Genomic DNA, 18,912 nt, shown 5'->3' on the forward strand with positions numbered 1-18,912 from the left:
CAGATACTTAGAAGAAAATATTGGCAGAATTCTTTTCCGCATAAAATTTAAAGACATCACCAATAAAACAAATCCAATTACAAAGAAGACTAAGGCAAGTATAAACCTATGGGACTACATCAAATTAAAAAGCTTCTTCACAGCAAAGAAACCACTACCCAAACCAAGAGACCCCTCACAGAATGGGAGAAGATCTTTACATGACATACATCAGACAAGAGTTTAATAACCAACATATATAAAGAGCTTGTCAGACTCAAAAAGAAGACAACAAATAACCCCATCCAAAAATGGGGGGAGGACTTGGACAGAATATTCACCACAGAAGAGATCCAAAAGGCCGAGAAACACATGAAAAAATCCTCCAAGTCTCTGATTGTCAGAGAAATGCAAGATATACCACTTCACTCCTGTGAGAATGTCATACATTAGAAAAGGTAAGAGCTGCAAATGTTGGAGAGGTTGTGGGTCAAAGGAACCCTCTTACACTGCTGGTGGGAATGTCAGTTGGTCCAACCTCTGTGGAGAACAGTTTGGAGAACTCTCAAAAGGCTAGAAATGGACCTACCCTATGATCTTGCAATTCCTCTCCTGGGATATATCCTATGGAACCCAACACATCCATCCAAAAACATCTGTGTATACATATGTTCTTAGCAGCACAATTCGTAATAGCCAAAACCTGGAAGCAACCCAGATATCCAACAACTGATGAGTGGCTGAGCAAGTTGTGGTCTATATACACAGTGGAATGCTACTCAGCTCTAAAAAATGATGACTTCACCATTTTCAGCCGATCTTGGATGGACCCTGAAAAAATCATGTTGAGTGAAATAAGTCAGAAATATCAGGGTAAATATGGGATGATCTCACTCTCAGGCAGAAGTTGAAAAACAAGATCAGAAAAAAAAAACAGAAATAGAATCTGAAATGGAATTGCATATTGCATCAAAGTAAAAGACTCTGGGGTGGATGTATGGGAAGAATACAGGTCGAAGAAGGATTCCATTGCTGTGGCTGGGATCCTTGTGACTCTGTGGGTCACCAGAAGCCAGCTCTCTAGCCATGTGTTCATCTTCCAAAGAGCAGGGGAGGTAGGTACTGCCAGGAAATGGAGAAGCCTAGAGGCAGCCTGGCACGATGCCTCATCTGGACACTGCACTCCTTTGCCAGGTGCATGGCCACTGCATTGGAGGAACCTCTAGACCTATGGGCTTTTTGCACCCTCTCTCACTTGAGGATCCCTGCGTCCCCCAGGTGTGGAGGGAGGAGGGCTGGCTGCTGCCTCCCTGGGTCTGAACCTGTCCTGTGTGGCACCCCCAGGCTTCCCTGGGCATCACTCACCTCCTGGTTATGGCCCTGGAGAAGGAAGGCATCCCTGCAGCTGAGGCACCAAGAAGATCTGGATGGTGGACTCCAGGCGACTCACTGTCAAGATGTATTGGTCTGGGGCAAGACATGGGGTGTCTTACAGCAGCTGGAGATGGGGTGCTCACCTGTGAGGAGGCAAGCCTGGCAGGCAGGAGAGAGAGGAGGTCAAGGAGGGCAGGGCCTGCTCTTTATTTGCATTGATGGATTGATTGATTTTGCCACCAGGGTTACCATACTGTTTCACTATTCCTGAATGCCATTTTTATTGCAGAGAAAGGGAGAGATAGAGAAGAATACATAGGGAAAAAATGAGAGGGAAATAGAGAGAAGGGGAGACATCTGCAGCACAGAGTGATTCCCCTCAGATGTCACTCAGAGCCTGAATTCAGGTCCCAGATTCCAGTAGCATAGAAAACTGGGGAGAGGGACAGGAGAGACAGTTCAAAGGTCAGAGCTTAAAATGTAAAAACCTGGGCTAAGAGTTGACACACCTGGTAGAACACACGTTCACATTTGTGAGAACCTGGGTTCAAGTGCCTGGTCCTGACCTGCAAAGGAAAAGTTTCCCGAATAGTAGAACAGGCTGAAGATGTCCCTCCTTATTCCCTTTCTATCAGTCTCTGTCTCTATAAAAGAAGGGAGAAAAAAGAAGAGAATGCTTCGAGCCCCTGGCTCACCACCTGCAGAGGAGTTGCTTCACAGGTGGTGAAGCATGTCTGCAGGTGTTTGTCTTTTTCTCCCCCTTTCTGTCTACCCTTCCTCTCTCCATTTCTCTGTGTCCTATCCAACAATGACAACATCAACAACAATAATAATAAATACTATAACAATAAAAATAACAAGGGCAACAAAAACGAAAATAAATAAATATTTAAAAAAAGAAAAGATAAGAAAAGGAGGAGGGAGGGAGGGAGGAAGGAACCAAAGTGGCCACCATGAGCAGTGGAGTTGTGTAACCACTGATCCTGGACAATGACACTGCTGGCAATAATGCTAATAATAAAATTAAAGTTTAAGAACCATGGACACCTGCATCTGAGAGCCATATATTTCAGTGGGCAGGGTAGATACCTTGCCATGCACTTGAATCACATTCAAACCCTAGCACCACATGGGAGGGTGTCACTACTGGGAGAAGCTCTGGTGCTGTGGTGGCTCTCCTTCTGTGTGTGTGAGTGTGTGTGTGTGTGTGTGTGTGTGTGTGTGTGTGTGTGTGTGTGTGTGTGTGTCTCAGAAAGAAGTACGAAGAGTACACTCTGTGGCTCAAATGCAGCAATTTTGCCCGGGTTCCCCACAGCCACATGCCTTCTTCCTCTCCTGCAGGGGAGGAGTCATCTGAGCCCTGAGAAAGAGACTTTTGCCCAGGATCATGCTGAGAAGGGCTCCTTGGAGGAGGTGGTGAAGCAGGTGAAGCCCACAACCATCATAGGTAGGAGGGCATGCCAGGCTCGATGATTTTGGTAGGCTGAGCTCCTCAGGTTGCAGGAGTGGCCCCAATTCAGCTTGATGTGCAGTGTCTACATCAACTCAGAATCCTTGTTCTCACAGCCCTGTGTGTGTTCAGTGAAGCCACCCCATCAATTGCTTGTCTTGGGAGACCAGTGCCTGTCTGCTGTCTACTGATTGTATGGTCTGGTGGGTGGTGAAAGGAACCTGATAGAAAAATTCAGGCCATGAATATCATCAACAAGGGTTTTATTTGTGTGCTCCTGGGGCAAGGTTCTCCAGTCCAGGCATGCAGGGTGGGGTGGAGTGGGCATGGAGTCACAGCCAGGGTCAGGGACGGAAATTCTTATAGGTGAGGAGAACAAGGAACTTAGGTGAGAGTTCAGTGGGCATTTTCCATGACATTAATTGTGGTGGGTCTGTGGTTTAGGAAACTGCTAGCCTCCAGCAGGCATTCCAGGGAGGAGCTGGTATTGCTGGGTTCCACATTCTTATGATTGAGTGTTTTTAGCCACAAGCGCCTTCAATGGTCAGGCCGTCCCAGTTGTATCATTCTTACCTTTTTGGTTATATAGGGTGCTGAAGTCATTCTGGCTGCTTCCTGCTAAATGGGGGCGACATGTGGTGGGGGTTAAAGGTAGGAATAGGTCTGTGGGGGCCCAACCTGCAGAGGAATGTAAGAGTGTAGGAGAAGCTGGTTGACAGATACTCTGCATAGCTCGTGAATGCAGGTCATAATGGACCTAAAAAGGCAGGGAACAAAAAGAAAAAGCAAAGAAATTAGGATTAGAGTGGTATCTCTGTAGAATCGTCTCATTCTCTAGATTCTTCTTTCGTTTTTCCTCTCTGTGGTACATGGGGGCAGAGGGAGGAAAAATAGGGAATCCTATTTAGGATTCCTAAATAGGGAATTAGGCTGGGTGCTTCCTCCCCAGCTGTGCTGGTACCAGGTCTGTGAGGTTGAGGGTGGACAGGTTGTGGGGATTGGGGGAGAGATCCTGGACTAATTGGAGGGGGTTTGATGGGATGGTGTGGGGTGGAGTGGTGAATGTAGGGGTTTCGGCGAGCACACCACATCAGTCTTAGGCTGGGTGCCTTATCCCCAGCTGCCCTGAGGGTGGACTGGGAAGGTGGAAGGATGGTGGTTGGGGTGGGGGACATTGAATGGGATAGGGTGGTTTGGGGTGCTAAATGGGGTAGAGGCAGGTGAACTAGTAGGGATGGGGGTGGGATTTGGGGTTGTTTTTGGGTGCCTCCAATTCAGTTGGGTACCTCCTCTCTCAAGCCCCCCAGTCCACCCTCAACCCTCCAGTCCCTGCTACCAGGACAACTGGGAAGGAGACACAGGCAATGGTGAGAGGCCTTCCTCAAAACTGTGAAAAGGAGACAAGGACAGTGACCACCACCCCGCAGTACCTGCTCCCCTTCCCCCAGCCTGTTCTTCTCCTATCACTCACTGCCACAAGTGATGGGCCCTACATGAGAGAGGGGGAGGAAATACCTTCCACCAAAATCAGAACATCTCCTTTAGAAGAGATTGTATCCCAGTGGGAAAGATAGCATGGTGGTTCTGCAAAAGACTTGCATGTCTGAGACTCTGAAGTCCCAGGTTCAATCCTCTGTACCATCATAAGCCAGACTGAAGGAGGAGTAGAGAGAGAAAGAAGGGTAGGAGAAGAGGAAGGAGGAGTTATCCATGGGCTACCCAGGATTACAATTTGTTAATTGGCCATTTAGAATATTTGTGGCCTTTCTCTGACAATCAGTGACCTATAGCAGTTTTTCATAAGTTTGTTAGCCTTTTGGATCTCCTCTGTAGTGAATGTTTTGTTCATATCCTCTGCCCATTTTTGGATGGGGTCATTTGCTTTTTTTGTGCTAAGTTTGCTGAGCTCTTCATATATTTTGGTGATTACTTTCTTGTCTGATGTATGGCCTGTGAAGATCTTCTCCCATTCTGTGAGGGGTCTCTCTGTTTGTTTAATAGTTTCTTTGGATGTGCAGAAGCTTTTCAATTTGATGTAGTCCCATTGGTTTGTTTCTGCTTTAGTCTTCCTTGCAATTGGGTTTGATTCATCAAAGATGTCCTTGAGGTGTAGGTGGGAAAGTGTTTTACCAATGTTTTCCTCGAAGTATTTGATTGTTTCTGGTCTGACATCTAGGTGTTTGATCCATTGGGAGTTGATTTTTGTTTCTGGTGAGATAAAGTGGTTCAATTTCATTCTTCTGCATGTTACAACCCAGTTTTCCCAGCACCATTTATTGAAGAGAGCCTCCTTTTTCCATTTAATCCTTTGGGCCCCCTTATCAAAGACTAGATATCCATAGGTGTTGGGATTTATTTCTGGGCTTTCAATTCTGTTCCACTGGTCTGTGTGCCTATTTTTGTTCCAGTACCATGCTGTTTTGATGATGATGGCTTTATAATATAGTTTAAGGTCTGGGAGTGTGATGCCTCCATTTCTGTTTCTTTTCCTCAAGATGGTTTTGGCAATTCTAGGTGTTTTCAGGTTCTAGATAAATGATTGTAGTGTTTGTTCTATTCTCTTAAAGAAGCTTGGTGGAACTTTGATGGGTATTGCATTAAATTTGTATATGGCTCTGGGGAGAATATTCATTTTGATGATATTTATTCTCCCAATCCATGAGCATGGCTATTTTGCTAGCTCTTTGTGGCTAAACCCACTGTGCTGGCTCCTGATTCTGGGGGGTCCGCATCAATAAGAATTGTATTATCACACTGCCACGAGTTCCTCGTCTCTTTCTCCAATGAAGCTAGCACAGCAAGGTGGGGAAGACAGAAAGAGGGAGAGAAATATATACACCTGCATACCTGCTTCACCACTTATAAGGCTACTCCCCTAGAGGTAGGGGTTGGGGGCTGTGAACCATGATATTTATATGCTTTGTGCCATGTACACTTAACCCACTGCACTACTGCCCGACTCCCCTCTTTCCCTCTTTATTCCCACTGGCCCTTTCAATTTCTGTGACTGCATTCAATAATAAATAAATAAATAAAAAGTTGAAAAGATTTTATAAAATATTTAATTTATTTCTTAATACAAGGTAGTGGTGGGGTGGGAGATCCAGAGCATCCTATTGTTTCTGAGTGACACTTTCAGTGTCTCAGCAGATTATGTTCAGAATACTAATAGTAGAGCTGTCTTCACAAACTATTGAGTTCAGTTTAGCTACCATGTACCTGAGAGAGAAAGAGATGTCTGATTCTCTCTCTTAACATCTGGAAAGAAAAGTCAGGTGATCACAAAATACAAAGACTGATTTTTTGACAAGTTTTTTTTTTTAGGCTTATGGCCCTTATTTATATAACAACGATCATGATAATACACCATCTTGCACATTTATTTTTCCTTTTTGAAAATTGATTAGTAGTGGTTTACAAAATTCAATGCACTCTCCCACCGCACAAAGAAAATCACTATAGGTGATTGTGGAAGAGCTTGGCACATGCCCCTGAAGTACTGGTCCCCAGGGCAGGTAGCTAGTTGTGAGGGAGGTCAGAGGTCATGCACTGGGTGGCCCTGTAGTGTGGGCCCTAGAGCCTCCTGCATCTGCTGGACAGAATTCCTCCCCTCCTGGCCTGGCGTATCTGCGACTCATCAAAGGTTTCAGTTGCCAGACAGTTGGCACAGGGTCTCCACCTTTTTCACTGCTTAGTGGCTGGGAGACTGGTGAGGAAGGGCGGGGTGGGGGTGGTGGTGAGCGCCAGGCTGGGCAGGGAGAAGGGATGTCTGGCCCCAAGCCTGGCCTCTGCAGGCGCATCCTGGCTGGGCCTTTTTTGCTCATCACCCTCTCCAGGAGCTCCAGTTCCCACCCAGGTCAAGCTGCGTGGCTGGCAGTGTAGACGTCTGCTGGAGCTCCTGTCACCCGGCGGGCAGTCGTGAGTTTTCATCTGGTCTGAGGACCCTGTTTTTTTAATGACCCCAGTGCTCGGACAGTGTAGACCTACCGGGCCGGGTGTAGCCTGGAGGACTCCAGGGCAAGCCGGACCTGAGGTTCTCCCCAGTCTCCCCGTGTTGGTCGGTAGCAGGCCTCCTTGTAAGGTCCCCAGAGAGGATGCCCACTGGGCTAGATTGTGTGACAGGGGCGAGGTCACCCCCTGAAATGGTCAGGAATACTCTGGAGGCAGCCTGGCTCGCCACCTTGGAAGACGCCTGGAAATGTCCCAGAGCTCTGCTTTCTTGCTGCTGTTCAGTGTTGCAGCCTTTTTGTTGAATGGTGTTAAGGACCACAGTAGCGCGCCTTCCTACAGTGCGCTGGGCCGGGCCTCGAACCTGGATCGTGAGCATGACAAAACTCTGTACTATCTGAGTCAGCTGTTTTAGAGACTCCTTGGATACTTAAAAATCTGTTTTTTATTTAAAGATTTCATTCACTCGGTGATATCTTAAATACTTATTTTAGATCACCTGGGACTTCAGAGCCTCAAGCATGAGTCTCCTTGCATAACCATTATGCTATCTACCCCTGCCCTGTATGTCAGTTTTTTTAAAAAAAGGTCATTGTACACCTGAGAGGTGATGATGTTGTACTCTCATGCAAGAAGTTTTGAGTTCAAGCCTTGGCATCTCTTGCCAGAGTGATGCTCTGGTTCTCACTCTGTCTACCTCTCCTCCTCCATAACCTCTGTCTTACTAATAAATAAATAATTTAGGTTTTCAGAAAAAGTACAGAAATTGAGTTCATTTCCGTTTAACATCCTCCAAGAATAATGCTTCTTTTAAAGTATTGATATGAAATTATGGGTATATATTATGTGTGAGCATGGGTATTCATAGCCTCTGGTATACTGTCAGCATCTGTTGAACCATTTATACATAAGGGAAGATACCAGTATTTTAGGAACTTTTATGCAAGGAGACTCAGTAATACAGTGACTGCTTTTTTTTTTCTCTTTTGCCTTTATTTTAGTTTTCTTATATTTTATAGGACCGAGAGAAATTCTGAGGGGAAAAGAAAGACACCTGCATCACTGCCTTACTACCCTTATAGCTTCCCCCCTCCTCCACCCCCTCCAGTTGGGGGCTGAGATCTTGAACCTGGGTCCTTGTGCATGGTCATGTGTAATCCAAGTGTGCCACCTACCCGCCCTTGATGTGTATATTTCTTTTTTTAACAGATTTTTAAAAATATTTATTCATTTTTCTTTTTGTTTCCCTTGTTGTTTTTATTGTTGTAGTTATTATTGTTGTTGTTATTGGTGTCACCGTTTGGATAGAACAGAGAGAAATGGAGAGAGGAGTGGGAGAAAGAGAGAGGGAGAGAAGATAAACACCTGTAGACCTGCTTCACTGCTTGTGAAGTGACTCCCCTGAAGGTGGGGAGCCAGGGGCTTGAACCGGGAGCCTTATACCGGTCCTTGTGCTTTGTGCCATGTACGCTTAACCTGCTGTGCTATTCCCCAACTTCCATTGTGTACATTTCTTAACCTGCCCTGATCATCTTAGTTGTCATGGGTCAAGAAGCTCTGTTGATAGAAATGCAGTTGGCATCAGGTTCTGAATTAATCTATTGTGACTTTCAGTTTGACTGAGAAGATTATTTGTAACATTTGGATTCTGAAAAGGAATTTTATGATGGTTTTCTTTTCCAGTTAACGGTAGTTCAACTTTGATAAATCTCATTGGCTATGATACTCACACAGTTCGAAGTTTGATGAAATTGCATTTTTATTTTTACATCTGCACTCACTTCTTTACTATTTCATTTCATTATTCATTTGTTGGATAGAGACATTGAGAGGGAAGGGAGAATTAGAGAAGAGAGGGAGGGAACATCTGCAGCACTAACATACGCAGCAGTAGCAACAGCAGCACTGCTTCATCACTCATGACACTTCCCTCCCTGCAGCAGTTAGGGGCCAGAGGCACTGTACTGGTGTGTCACCACCTAGTTCCTGAATTACATTTTCAGACTGAAAATAGACTGGAATAGTCAGACTGGAATAGTCTGGGAATGATGATTCAAAACTACGATGAGGGCCAGGCGCTAGCACACAGGGTTAAGCGCACATAGTGTGAAGCACAAGGACCTGCACAATGATCCCAGTTCAGTTCCCTGCGGGGGGGAGGGGGGAGTCATTTTGCAAGCCATGAACCAGGTCTGCAGATGTCTGTTTTTCTCTCCTCCTCTCCAGCTTCCCCTCCTCTCAATTTTTCTCTGTCCTAACAACAGTCATAACAAGAATAACAGCAGCAACAATGGACAAAAGTTGGCCAACAGGAGCAGTCAATTTGTAGTGCCAGCACTGGGCCCCAGCTATAACCCTGGGGGCAAAAACAAAAACAAGCAAAGAAACAAAAACTGAAAAGGTGCCTGCTTTGCCATAGATTCAAGATCTGAGAGAAAGGAGGAAAAAAGCTAGAATTCTATGCACTACTACACAGAAGCCCCCAGCTTCTAGCAGAGCTGAGGGAGCAGAAAGTTGTTCTTTGTTCCCACGGAGCATGGTGGTATTGATTCCAAAAGTTTTTGTTGAAAAAGGATGGGGTAGTTGTACCCCTGTTATCCTACGGTTTTTATCAGTGTTTGATTTTATAAATAAAAAAAATTGAAAAACAACAACAACACAAAGCTGTCTTTCTGCTAACTGCAGAAAGATAAAGGTTTTCTTAAAAATGTTTTAAGTGGAAAAAAATATTAGTTTGCTGCAAAATATATACCTGAAAGCAGAAGTACACTAGAGTTTGCAGTGAGTATCCCCCTAACACTTCCTCTCCACTATTCCAAGCTTTGGGTCCATGATTGCTCAACAATTTGTTTGGCTTTGTATGTGAACTCTCTTTTCAGTCACCAGGTTCCAGATGTCATCAGGATGCCGGCCAGGCTTCCCTGGACTGAAGACCCCACCAATGTGGCCTGGAGCTCCACTTCCCCAGAGGCCCACCATACTAGGGAAAGAGAGAGGCAGACTGGGAGTATGGACCGACCAGTCAACACCCATGTTCAGCGGGGAAGCAATTACAGAAGCCAGACCTTCCACCTTCTACTACCCACAATGACCCTGGGTCCATGCTCCCAGAGGAATAGAGAGTGAGAAAGCTATCAGGGGAGGGGGTGGGATATGGAGATTGGGTGGTGGGAATTGTGTGGAGTTGTACCCCTCCTACCCTATGGTTTTGTTAATTAATCCTTTCTTAAATAAAAAAATAAAAAAAATATATTAGTTTGGAACAGAAAAGGATAGAGATTCTTTTCAACTATATTCTGTCAAGGTATCTTCCCCCCAATAAGTTGATAACTATGGTATAAAGGAGAGAGGAGACCTCAAAGACAGGGTGATTGTGTACAAGGGGAGAGAAAAAAAAGGAAAAAAATAAAGACTGCAACTTGCTCCCAGGGACAGGAGAAAATTTAAAAATGCAGGAATTAATCAGTGTTTCATTAGTCGTCTCCTCATCTTCCTCTCTTTCCTCCCCCTCATCACCATCTTCTTCTCCTTCATCCTCGTCTCCTTCTTCATATCTTCTTTTTTTAAAAAAAATATTATTTTTATTTGTTAATTGGATAGAGACGGTCAGAAATCAAGAGGGAAGGGAGGGATAGAGAGGGTGAGAGACAGAGAGACAGCTGCAGTACTGCTTCACCACTTGTGAAGATCTCCCCCCTGCAGGTGAGAATTGGGGGCTTGAACCCAGGTCTTTGTGCATTGTAACATGTGAGCTCAACCAAGTGCACCACCACCAGGCTCCCACTTCTTCATATCTTCTAATCTTTCTTCCTCTTCTTCTTCTTCTTCTTCTTCTTCTTCTTCTTCTTCTTCTTCTTCTTCTTCTTCTTCTTCTTCTTCTTCTTCTTCTTCTTCTTCATTATCATCATCATCATCATCTTCCCCCATGCCTTATTCATCATCCATATCAGGAACCAAGTAGTATTGTAGTGGATTTGGCCAGATACCATCTTTAATGACCTCTCTTAACTCACCTGCATCTGCATGAGAATGGTCAATAAAGCAGGTGAAGAAGGTCTCTGGTTCCTCATGCTGTCTCTTCCTGTTGGTTTTATATTGTGTTTGACTTGAACATTTGATCAAATCCTTTCCAGATTTCCATTTGATTTCAGTGGATCCTTCAAAAGAAGGATCACCACTCTCATTCAGATAAAATTCTTTGGAGAGAACTTTATTTTCAAAGTAAGGGTTTTCAACAAAATAAAAGTCTATTCTATTACCTGATTTACTATCTTTGAATACTGCCACTTCAACTCTTGTCAAGTAATGCAGTGCCTCTTCATCCTCTTCCCCAAGCAGTTTAGACACTTGTGGGTGGTTGACAAATGTTACCCCAAACTTTGGCATATTGGCCAACAATTCTGATCTCTTCTGAAAAAGTGGTTGGCAGAGTTTGTTATATTTCTGTTCTAACTTCAAAATTGTCACTTCCCAGAAAGCAGCTTGGTAAAAAAGCAACAGGATTGAATTGAATATATCCATGAAGTACAGAATGAAATAGACTTAAGGAACAAGCCAGCTAGGAGATTTCTGGAATTTTCTATCTCACCTTAACTCTAATCCCTGAGAGTCTCATCTAAGACTCTTTGCTGACTCTCTGCTACTTAAAAGAGTCAAAGTTCAGATATCTGCTAGGTAAGGAGGATGGCCTAGGTAGATAAAAGCAATGCATCAAGTGAGCTGAAGGTACCGTGTTCCATTATATATATCTTGAGTTGTAGTTCTAAACTGAGCTATGTGGCTTAATAGAAAATAGTAGGGTCCTCATGTCTGTGGCTCATGTGACTTTGCTTGAAGCATATGGAGAAATCCAAAGTTTTTTTTTTGTTGTTTGTTTTTTTTTTTTAGGTGCTCGAGATACCTAGAATTTGTCAGACAACCTTTTGATGACTGGTCCTTCGATTTAGAGATTTTCTTTGTTATCTTAAGTTGCTATTTATGCAATCTTCTTTCATTCTCTCCTATCTCCCCTATTTCTCTCTCTCTCTTCCTCTCTCTCTATCTCTCCCCCCTCTGCCAGGACCTGAACCTGTCACCTTCTTCTTCTTCTAGTGTTTGCCCTTCTTCCGTAGCCAGTCAAAAGCGTCAGGTTGAGCCTGATGTAAAGTTTCTAGACCTCCTTTGAATCTGGAGAGGTGGCAGTCGTTGACTATGTGGGTCATAGTCTGTCTGAAGCCGCAGGGGCAGTTTGGGTCATCTCTGGCCCCCCAGCGATGGAACATAGCAGCGCACCGGCCATGGCCTGTTCGATAGCGAACTGAGGAGGGCCCAATCATAACGTGCTAGGTCAAAGCCAGGTTGACGCTTGCAGGGGTCTATGATGAGGTGTTTGTTTTTTACCTCAGCTGACTGCCAACTCTGTTTCCAAGAGACTGGAACAGAGAAGTTCAGTGTAGTCATAGGGGACCAGATTGGGTGACGAGACGTCAAGCGTTGGACAGGGTGGGCGAAGATATCTGCGTATATTGGCAGGTCTGGTCGAGCATAGACTTGGGAAATGAACTTAGATAATGCCGCATCCCGACGAATATCTGGCGGGCGATGTTGCTAAGAACTGGCAGCCATGGAACTGGGGTGGAACGGATGGTTCCAGAAATTATCCTCATGGAGGAATATAATTTGGAATCGACCAAGTGGACATGGGGGCTACGGAACCATACTGGGGCACAGTATTCTGCATTGGAATAGCATAATGCCAGAGATGATGATCGTAGTGTGGAAGCGCTCGCGCCCCATGAGGAGCTGGCCAGTCTTGCAATGATGTTATTCCTTGCGCCCACCTTTGCTGCAGTTTTTATGAGATGTTTTTGAAATGACAGAGTGCGATCGAGAGTAACACCACGATAGACTGGCTGGACTTCATGCCGGATTCTCGTATCGCCAAGCTGCACATTAAGCTCACGCGAGGCCGAAGCATGGTGTAGATGGAAAACAGATGATACCGTTTTTGCAGTGCTAGTCGCCATTTTTTTTACAGTAATCACATATCAGAGACATGTCTTTCGTGAGTGTTTCCTCGAGGATGTTGAACTTGGATGCCTGAGTTGCACAGCAGATGTCATCGGCTTAGATGAACTTCCTTGAAGAAGTTTCTGGGAGGTCATTGATGTAAATATTACATAGCGTAGGAGCCAGAACAGAGCCCTGGGGGAGGCCACTTGAGACAAGTCTCCATCTGCTAGACTTGTCACCCAGATGCACCCAGAATCTTCTGTTTTGGAGAAGAAATGATATAGTGTTGGCCACCCGTGGAGGCAGGCATCTTGAGATCTTGACTAGGAGACCACGGTGCCAGACCGTGTCATAGGCTGCTGTGAGATCAACAAAGACAGCACCCGTCTTTAAATTCACTCCTGCTGCCACGGAACATTCTCCTAGGCCCCTGCATCTGGTGTACAGCAGGGCAGGTAAGCCGGGAGTCTGTGCCCGAGAAGAGGCCTCCCCACAAGAAGTACAGCATCTTAGCATGCCAGGTTTGTAACTGCCTCAGGTTTGCACATCCCATGGCTTAACTGCTCTGCAGGGCTGATGATGGCTAACTTTTCAAACACTAATTAGTGTCTATGGGTGCCACAGCTCCAGTGTCCAAACCCTAACCAAATCTTCATCTCACAGCACCCTCATTGGTCACATTATATAACTGATCCTTCTTCACTTGAATCACATCCTTTGTGTTTTATCCACCAAAAGGTAGTAAGGGGCTGGCAGGGGGCTTCCTCTGAGTGCACACATTACCATGCACGAGGACTCACGTTCAAGTCCTAGGTCCCACATGGGAGCAGGTGGTGATTCACCTGGTTGAGTGCACATGTTATAACCTACAAGGACCCAGGTTGGAGCCCTTGGTCCCCATCTGTACAGAGAAAGCTTTGCAAGTAGTGAAATAGTGCTGCAGGTATTTTTCTCTCTCCTTCTCTATTTCCCCTTTTCCCTTGTGATTTCTGACTGTCTCTATAAAGTAAATAAAGAAAAGTTTAAAATAATAATAATAAAAAGAATGGACTCTGGAAATGGTGGAGTCTTGCAGGCACTGAGCCTTGGTGATAACCCTGATGGCAAAAAGGTAGTAAGGGGCTGGCAGGTGGCTTCCTGTGAGTGCACACATTACCATGCACAAGGACTCACATTCAAGTCCTAGATCCCACATTGGAGCATCTAGAGGACCCAGGGAAGCTTCATCAGTGGTGGACAGTGCTGTAGTGTCTTCCCTTTTCTGTTTCTCCCCCCCACCCCCGGACTTTATCTAACCAAGGAAAAAAGAATGGTCTCTGGGGCCAGATGGTGATTCACCTGGTTGAAAAGTCATAATCACTTGTCAGCATAGCAAAACTTAGAATACTTAATCTTTCAGGCGTTTGATGCCACTTTATCTCTCTCAGAAATTCCTCTGGCTGTCCCTGTCATATGTTTGTGCCATGCCATGAAAAACAAAGTCTATTTGAGTGCAATGCTAAACAATTGAAGAAGTTGTCTCTGAGTGTTAATACCATCCTCTTATCCCAGGACTTTCAGGAATCACTACACCTTTTAAATGAAGCCTGAAGTGACTGACTTAGCATTCTGGTGGGTCATCTCAGCTAGAAGTAATTTGCCTCCACATCTTCCTGGCACACCATCTTCCCACCTTTCAGAAGCTCCTTCACTTAGCTTGCAGCTGATACACTGAGTATGTGTATCAATTCAAGTCTCAGGAGAACCGAACAAGAATCATTTAAGGGGGCTTCATAGCCCACAATGTGTCACTGTGCACTAACTCTGGACTTAAGAAGTTTGCTTCTTGTGGGGCTTGGCTGTGGAGCACCTAGTTCAGCATGCATGTTACCATGTGCTAGGACTCCAGTTCAAGCCCCCGGTCCTCACATGCAGCAGGGAAGCTTGAGGAGTAGTACAGCAGTATCTCGGGTCTCTCTTCTCTCTCTCTCCCTCTCTATATTCTCTGTCTTTATCCAATCAATAACAATTAAAATGTAAAGTAAAAAATAAAGAAGTTTGATTCCTGACTTTAAAGTGCCAGAACTCTACTTCTGTCTCTGTCTTCCTTTTCTGAAAATAAATTTTTATGGTCCTGAAGGTGGGCAATGGCTAGAACACTGGACTCCAAAGCATGAGATTCTGAGTTCAGTGGGCCAGAGTGATGCTGTGATTATTTCCCCTTCTCTCTCATGTTAATACGTAAGTTTTTTTTTTCTTTTTTTTTTTTTTTTGCCTCCAGAGTTATCACTGGGGCTCGGTGCCTGCACTATGAATCTGCTGCTCCTGGGGGCCATATTTCCCATTTTTGTTACCCTTGTTGTCATTGCTGTTATTGTTGTTGGATAGGACAAGGGAAATTAGAGAGAAGGGGAAGAATGGGAGAGAGAGACACCTGCATACCCGCTTTACCGCATATGAAACGACCCCATCCTTCATGTGGGGAACCAGGGACTTGAACTGGGATCCTTAATGCTTGTCCTTGTGCTTCACACCATGTGAGCCTAACCCGCTGTGCTACCACCCAGCCCCCACCCCCAATAATTGTTTTTTAAAAAGTAGGAAGGTGGGTGTTGAAGTAGTAAAGTTGAGGGTCCAAGTGGTGATGTACCTGCCCAAGTATGTGCATTTAAATGTACAGGAATTCAAGCACTCCAGTTCCCAACTGCAGGAGGAAAACTTCCATGGGTGGTGATGCAGAGCTGTGGGTGTCTCTGTCTGTAAACCTCTCTACCTCTGTCCAATAAAACAAGTTATTTTTGTTCAGCTATTTATTTTTCAAAAATAGCTAATGGGTAGTGTGCTGCTTTGTCAAGTGTGCACCCATGTTCAAGTCTGGCCCCCAATGATTTGAAGGAAGATTTGGTGCTGTGGCTTGTCTGTCTATTTCTCTCTCTCTCTCTCTCTCTCTCTCTCTCTCTGCCTATATAAAAAGAAATGAAGGCTACACACGGGATTTTATTTGGGCACATACACATAGTCACTTATCTCTCTTGATTGGTGACTAGTGTCCTACCAATTAAGCAATATGTGTGAATCTTAGGGCCAGGTGGTGCACCTGGCTAAGAACGCACAGTACAGTGCACAAGGACCTGGGTTCAAGCCCATGGTCCCCCCTGCAGGGGAAATGCTTCATGAGTGGTGAGGCATGGCAGCAGTTGTCTCTCTGTCTCTCCTTTCTAACTCAGTCTCCCCTCTCAATTTCTGCTGTCATCAAATATAAATAATGTTCTTAGAATTTGCATTTAGTCTTAATGAGGACAGAAGAGATTTCATCTCTAATAGAGTTAGTAGTTTAGAAGAAAGAACATATATCATTGTATTTTAATACTCAAAACACAGGTTGCTTAAATTCATTGCTTAGTTTTTGTTGTTGGTGGTGTTTTTGTTCTTACTGTTATTGTTTTACAAAGTGATTCAGAACATACTGGTTTTATTGACAATGTTGTACTTTACTTACTAGGTAAAACAAAGCAAGAAGTTTCTGGGTTTTGAAAGGTATGTCTCATTTTGAAGTCCTACTTCAAAAATATACTACCATTGATTTAGTTTTGATAACTCATCTCTAAGATGTTATCTACTTATAATAATCAATGAGTTAAAAGAGTGAGAAAGGAAAATCAATGCACCAAAGATGTTTCTCAATATATATATTCTTATCACCTGATCAGCTGAAACAAATGCAGTTGAAACAAATTTAGAAGAGATCGTTTTGCTTTTTTTGTTTTCTTTACGTATTTATTTATTTAATCAGAGCCCTGCTCAGCTCTAGTTTATGGTGGTATGAGGGACTGAACCTGGGACTTTGAAGCCTCAGGCATGAGAGTCTCTTTGCATAACTATTATGCTTAGAATAGATCTTTACTAGAAGACCTGACTATGAAGAACACCAAACTAAAGGGTAGTTATAAGAGTTACTTCCTGATGGGTGGTTTGAAAGCAAGTTCTGCCACATATGTGAGATAGTTTAATTAAATGTATTTTCTTTGTACTATATACACTCATTTAATATGCAAGGATTAATATAATGCAGAAGTTCCTATAGCTATATTATTTTATGTTCATTAATAAATACATGCTACAGAAAATATATTTATTGATCCTGGAAATATTTTAACATGAAAGAATGACAAGAAATTTAAGTTAAAATAGCTAATATTGAAGAGAATTTTTATTTATTTATTTTTCACCAGAGCAATACTCAGCTCTGGTTTATGGTGGTGTGGAGAATGAACCTGGGACTTTGGAGCCTCTGTCTTGAGAGTCTGTTTGCATAACCATTATGCTATTTACCCCACCCAAGAGATTTTTTTTAAAAAGTTTTACATTCTCCTGTAGGTAAGGACTGGGGCTTGAACTTGGGTTCTTGTGCATATTAATGTGTGCATTCTACTGTATGTGCCAACGCCTTTCTCCCACATCCCCCACCTTTTTTTTTTTTTAAGATATATTTATTAACGAGAGAAAGATCACTTTTCTGGGTAATTGACTTCAGAACTCATGTTTGCAGGCCCTGTGCTCCCCTGCTTTACTTACCACTCCTTAAGATATTAAGTGCTCCCATTTTTTCCTTCATTATATTATATTTTCTTCAATAAATATGTGTTAAATGGGGAATAAATGAATTGCCTACCTCTTGCATGGTGGGTTCTCTCTCTGCCCCATCATCTCGCCTCTTATCTCTTAGCAACCAACCAAGTGCCTGGTAAAAGCTAATATATGCTCAGTAGACATGGGTTAACTTTCTGGCAGGTTTTGAATAATACAAAAGTGAGGGCATTGTAAATGTCTTTTCTTTCAGATACATTCGCAGCCTGTCCTTATTAGAGTGTGAGTCTTTGGGTTGTGTGGCAGCTGAGGGATGTGAATGAAAAAGTGACTGTCATGTGGGTTTTGCAATGCAAGTCCAAGCTTGCAGAAAAGCATATGTGCATTGAGGCAGCTTAGAAAACTCTGACCCAGTTCATTTCTGTCTGTTTGCTTAAATCCCTATACTCTCCCTGCACTTCACTCTGTGTGTTTCTTACCTTGGCCAACTCTTGGACTACTTGAAAAGTAACCCATACTCTTGGTGATCAGTAAATAAGAGAGAAAAATGAGCAAAAAGTTCCCTGAACTCTTCTTCCCCTTCACTTAAAATGTCACATGGTCCCCAAACAACCACAGCCAACACTTTTGTGTATCTGTCCTCAAAGATTGATACAAGTTTGGAAAGTATAGTTGTGCCAGGGACCAACCTTAGCAGTTAACTTAGTACCACCTGGCATATAGGTTTGGCCCTGTGCCCACTGCACTATTCTCCTGTTTTTTTTTTTTTTTTTTTTCAGAGCAGATTATTGGCAGGGGAATAGCCATGGTGCCCTAGCTTTACTGTGGACTGAAGCCTGTGTGGTCTGCACTCCGAGTAGAGTCCAGCTAGTCCCTAGTCTCTGTTGGGACAGACTGGGGAGTAGGATGGAACAGTTGTTTCTTTCTCTTTTTTTCCTCCAGAGTTATTTGCCTGCACTGAGAATCCACTGGATGCTATTTTTCCCATTTTGTTGCCCTTGTTGTTGTGCTTGTTGTAGTTGTTTTTGTTGGGAGAGCTGTTGTTGTTGTTGGATAGGACATAGAGAAATGGAGAGAGGAGGGGAATACAGAGAGAGGGAGAGAAAGATAAACACCTGGAGACCTGCTTCCAACACTTACAAAATGACCTCCCGCAGGTGGGGAGCCTGGGCTCGAGTCGAGATCCTTACTCTGGCCCTTGGGTTTTGCGCCATGTGCATTTAAACTGCTGCACTACCACCCAGCTCCCTAGAGCAGCTGTTTCTATCACTGATGGAGTTCTAGTTCTTGCCATGGGCAAGGTTTACATGACTGTGTTTAACGTGTGAGAATTCACAACTAGCAGTTGAAGAGGGGGAAAAAACAGTGCAGGATGATGGGGCACAGGTAAGGGAATGGAGGGGAAACTGGATAAAGAAGTGTCAAATGAGATGAGACAAATACTGCTTTGTAATTTAAAAATAAAGACTATTGGAGGTGATGATACAGAGTGAAATAAGGGAGAGAAAGGCAGCTACCATTTGGTTTTGCTCATGTGTGGAATACAGAGGGTTGAAACACAAACTTAGGAAAGGAGGGGGGTGAGGGACGGAAGGGAAGGGGAA

The 18,912-nt window shown here is 44.0% G+C and overlaps 1 protein-coding gene across 1 annotated transcript in view; it reads right to left on the reverse strand.

The window, feature by feature from the left end:
- Positions 1–11,272, reverse strand: part of LOC132533712 (protein SET-like) — a 53,719-nt gene extending 42,447 nt beyond the window's left edge. The window contains 3 exon segments of the mRNA XM_060175773.1: positions 3,377–3,560; positions 10,275–10,303; positions 10,564–11,272. Of these exon segments, the coding sequence (XP_060031756.1) occupies positions 3,377–3,560; positions 10,275–10,303; positions 10,564–11,272 (922 nt within the window).
- Positions 11,273–18,912: the final 7,640 nt, after the last annotated feature.

This window comes from Erinaceus europaeus, chromosome 17, assembly GCF_950295315.1.
Source record: "Erinaceus europaeus chromosome 17, mEriEur2.1, whole genome shotgun sequence".
In the NCBI taxonomy this organism is placed as follows: Eukaryota; Metazoa; Chordata; class Mammalia; order Eulipotyphla; family Erinaceidae; genus Erinaceus; species Erinaceus europaeus.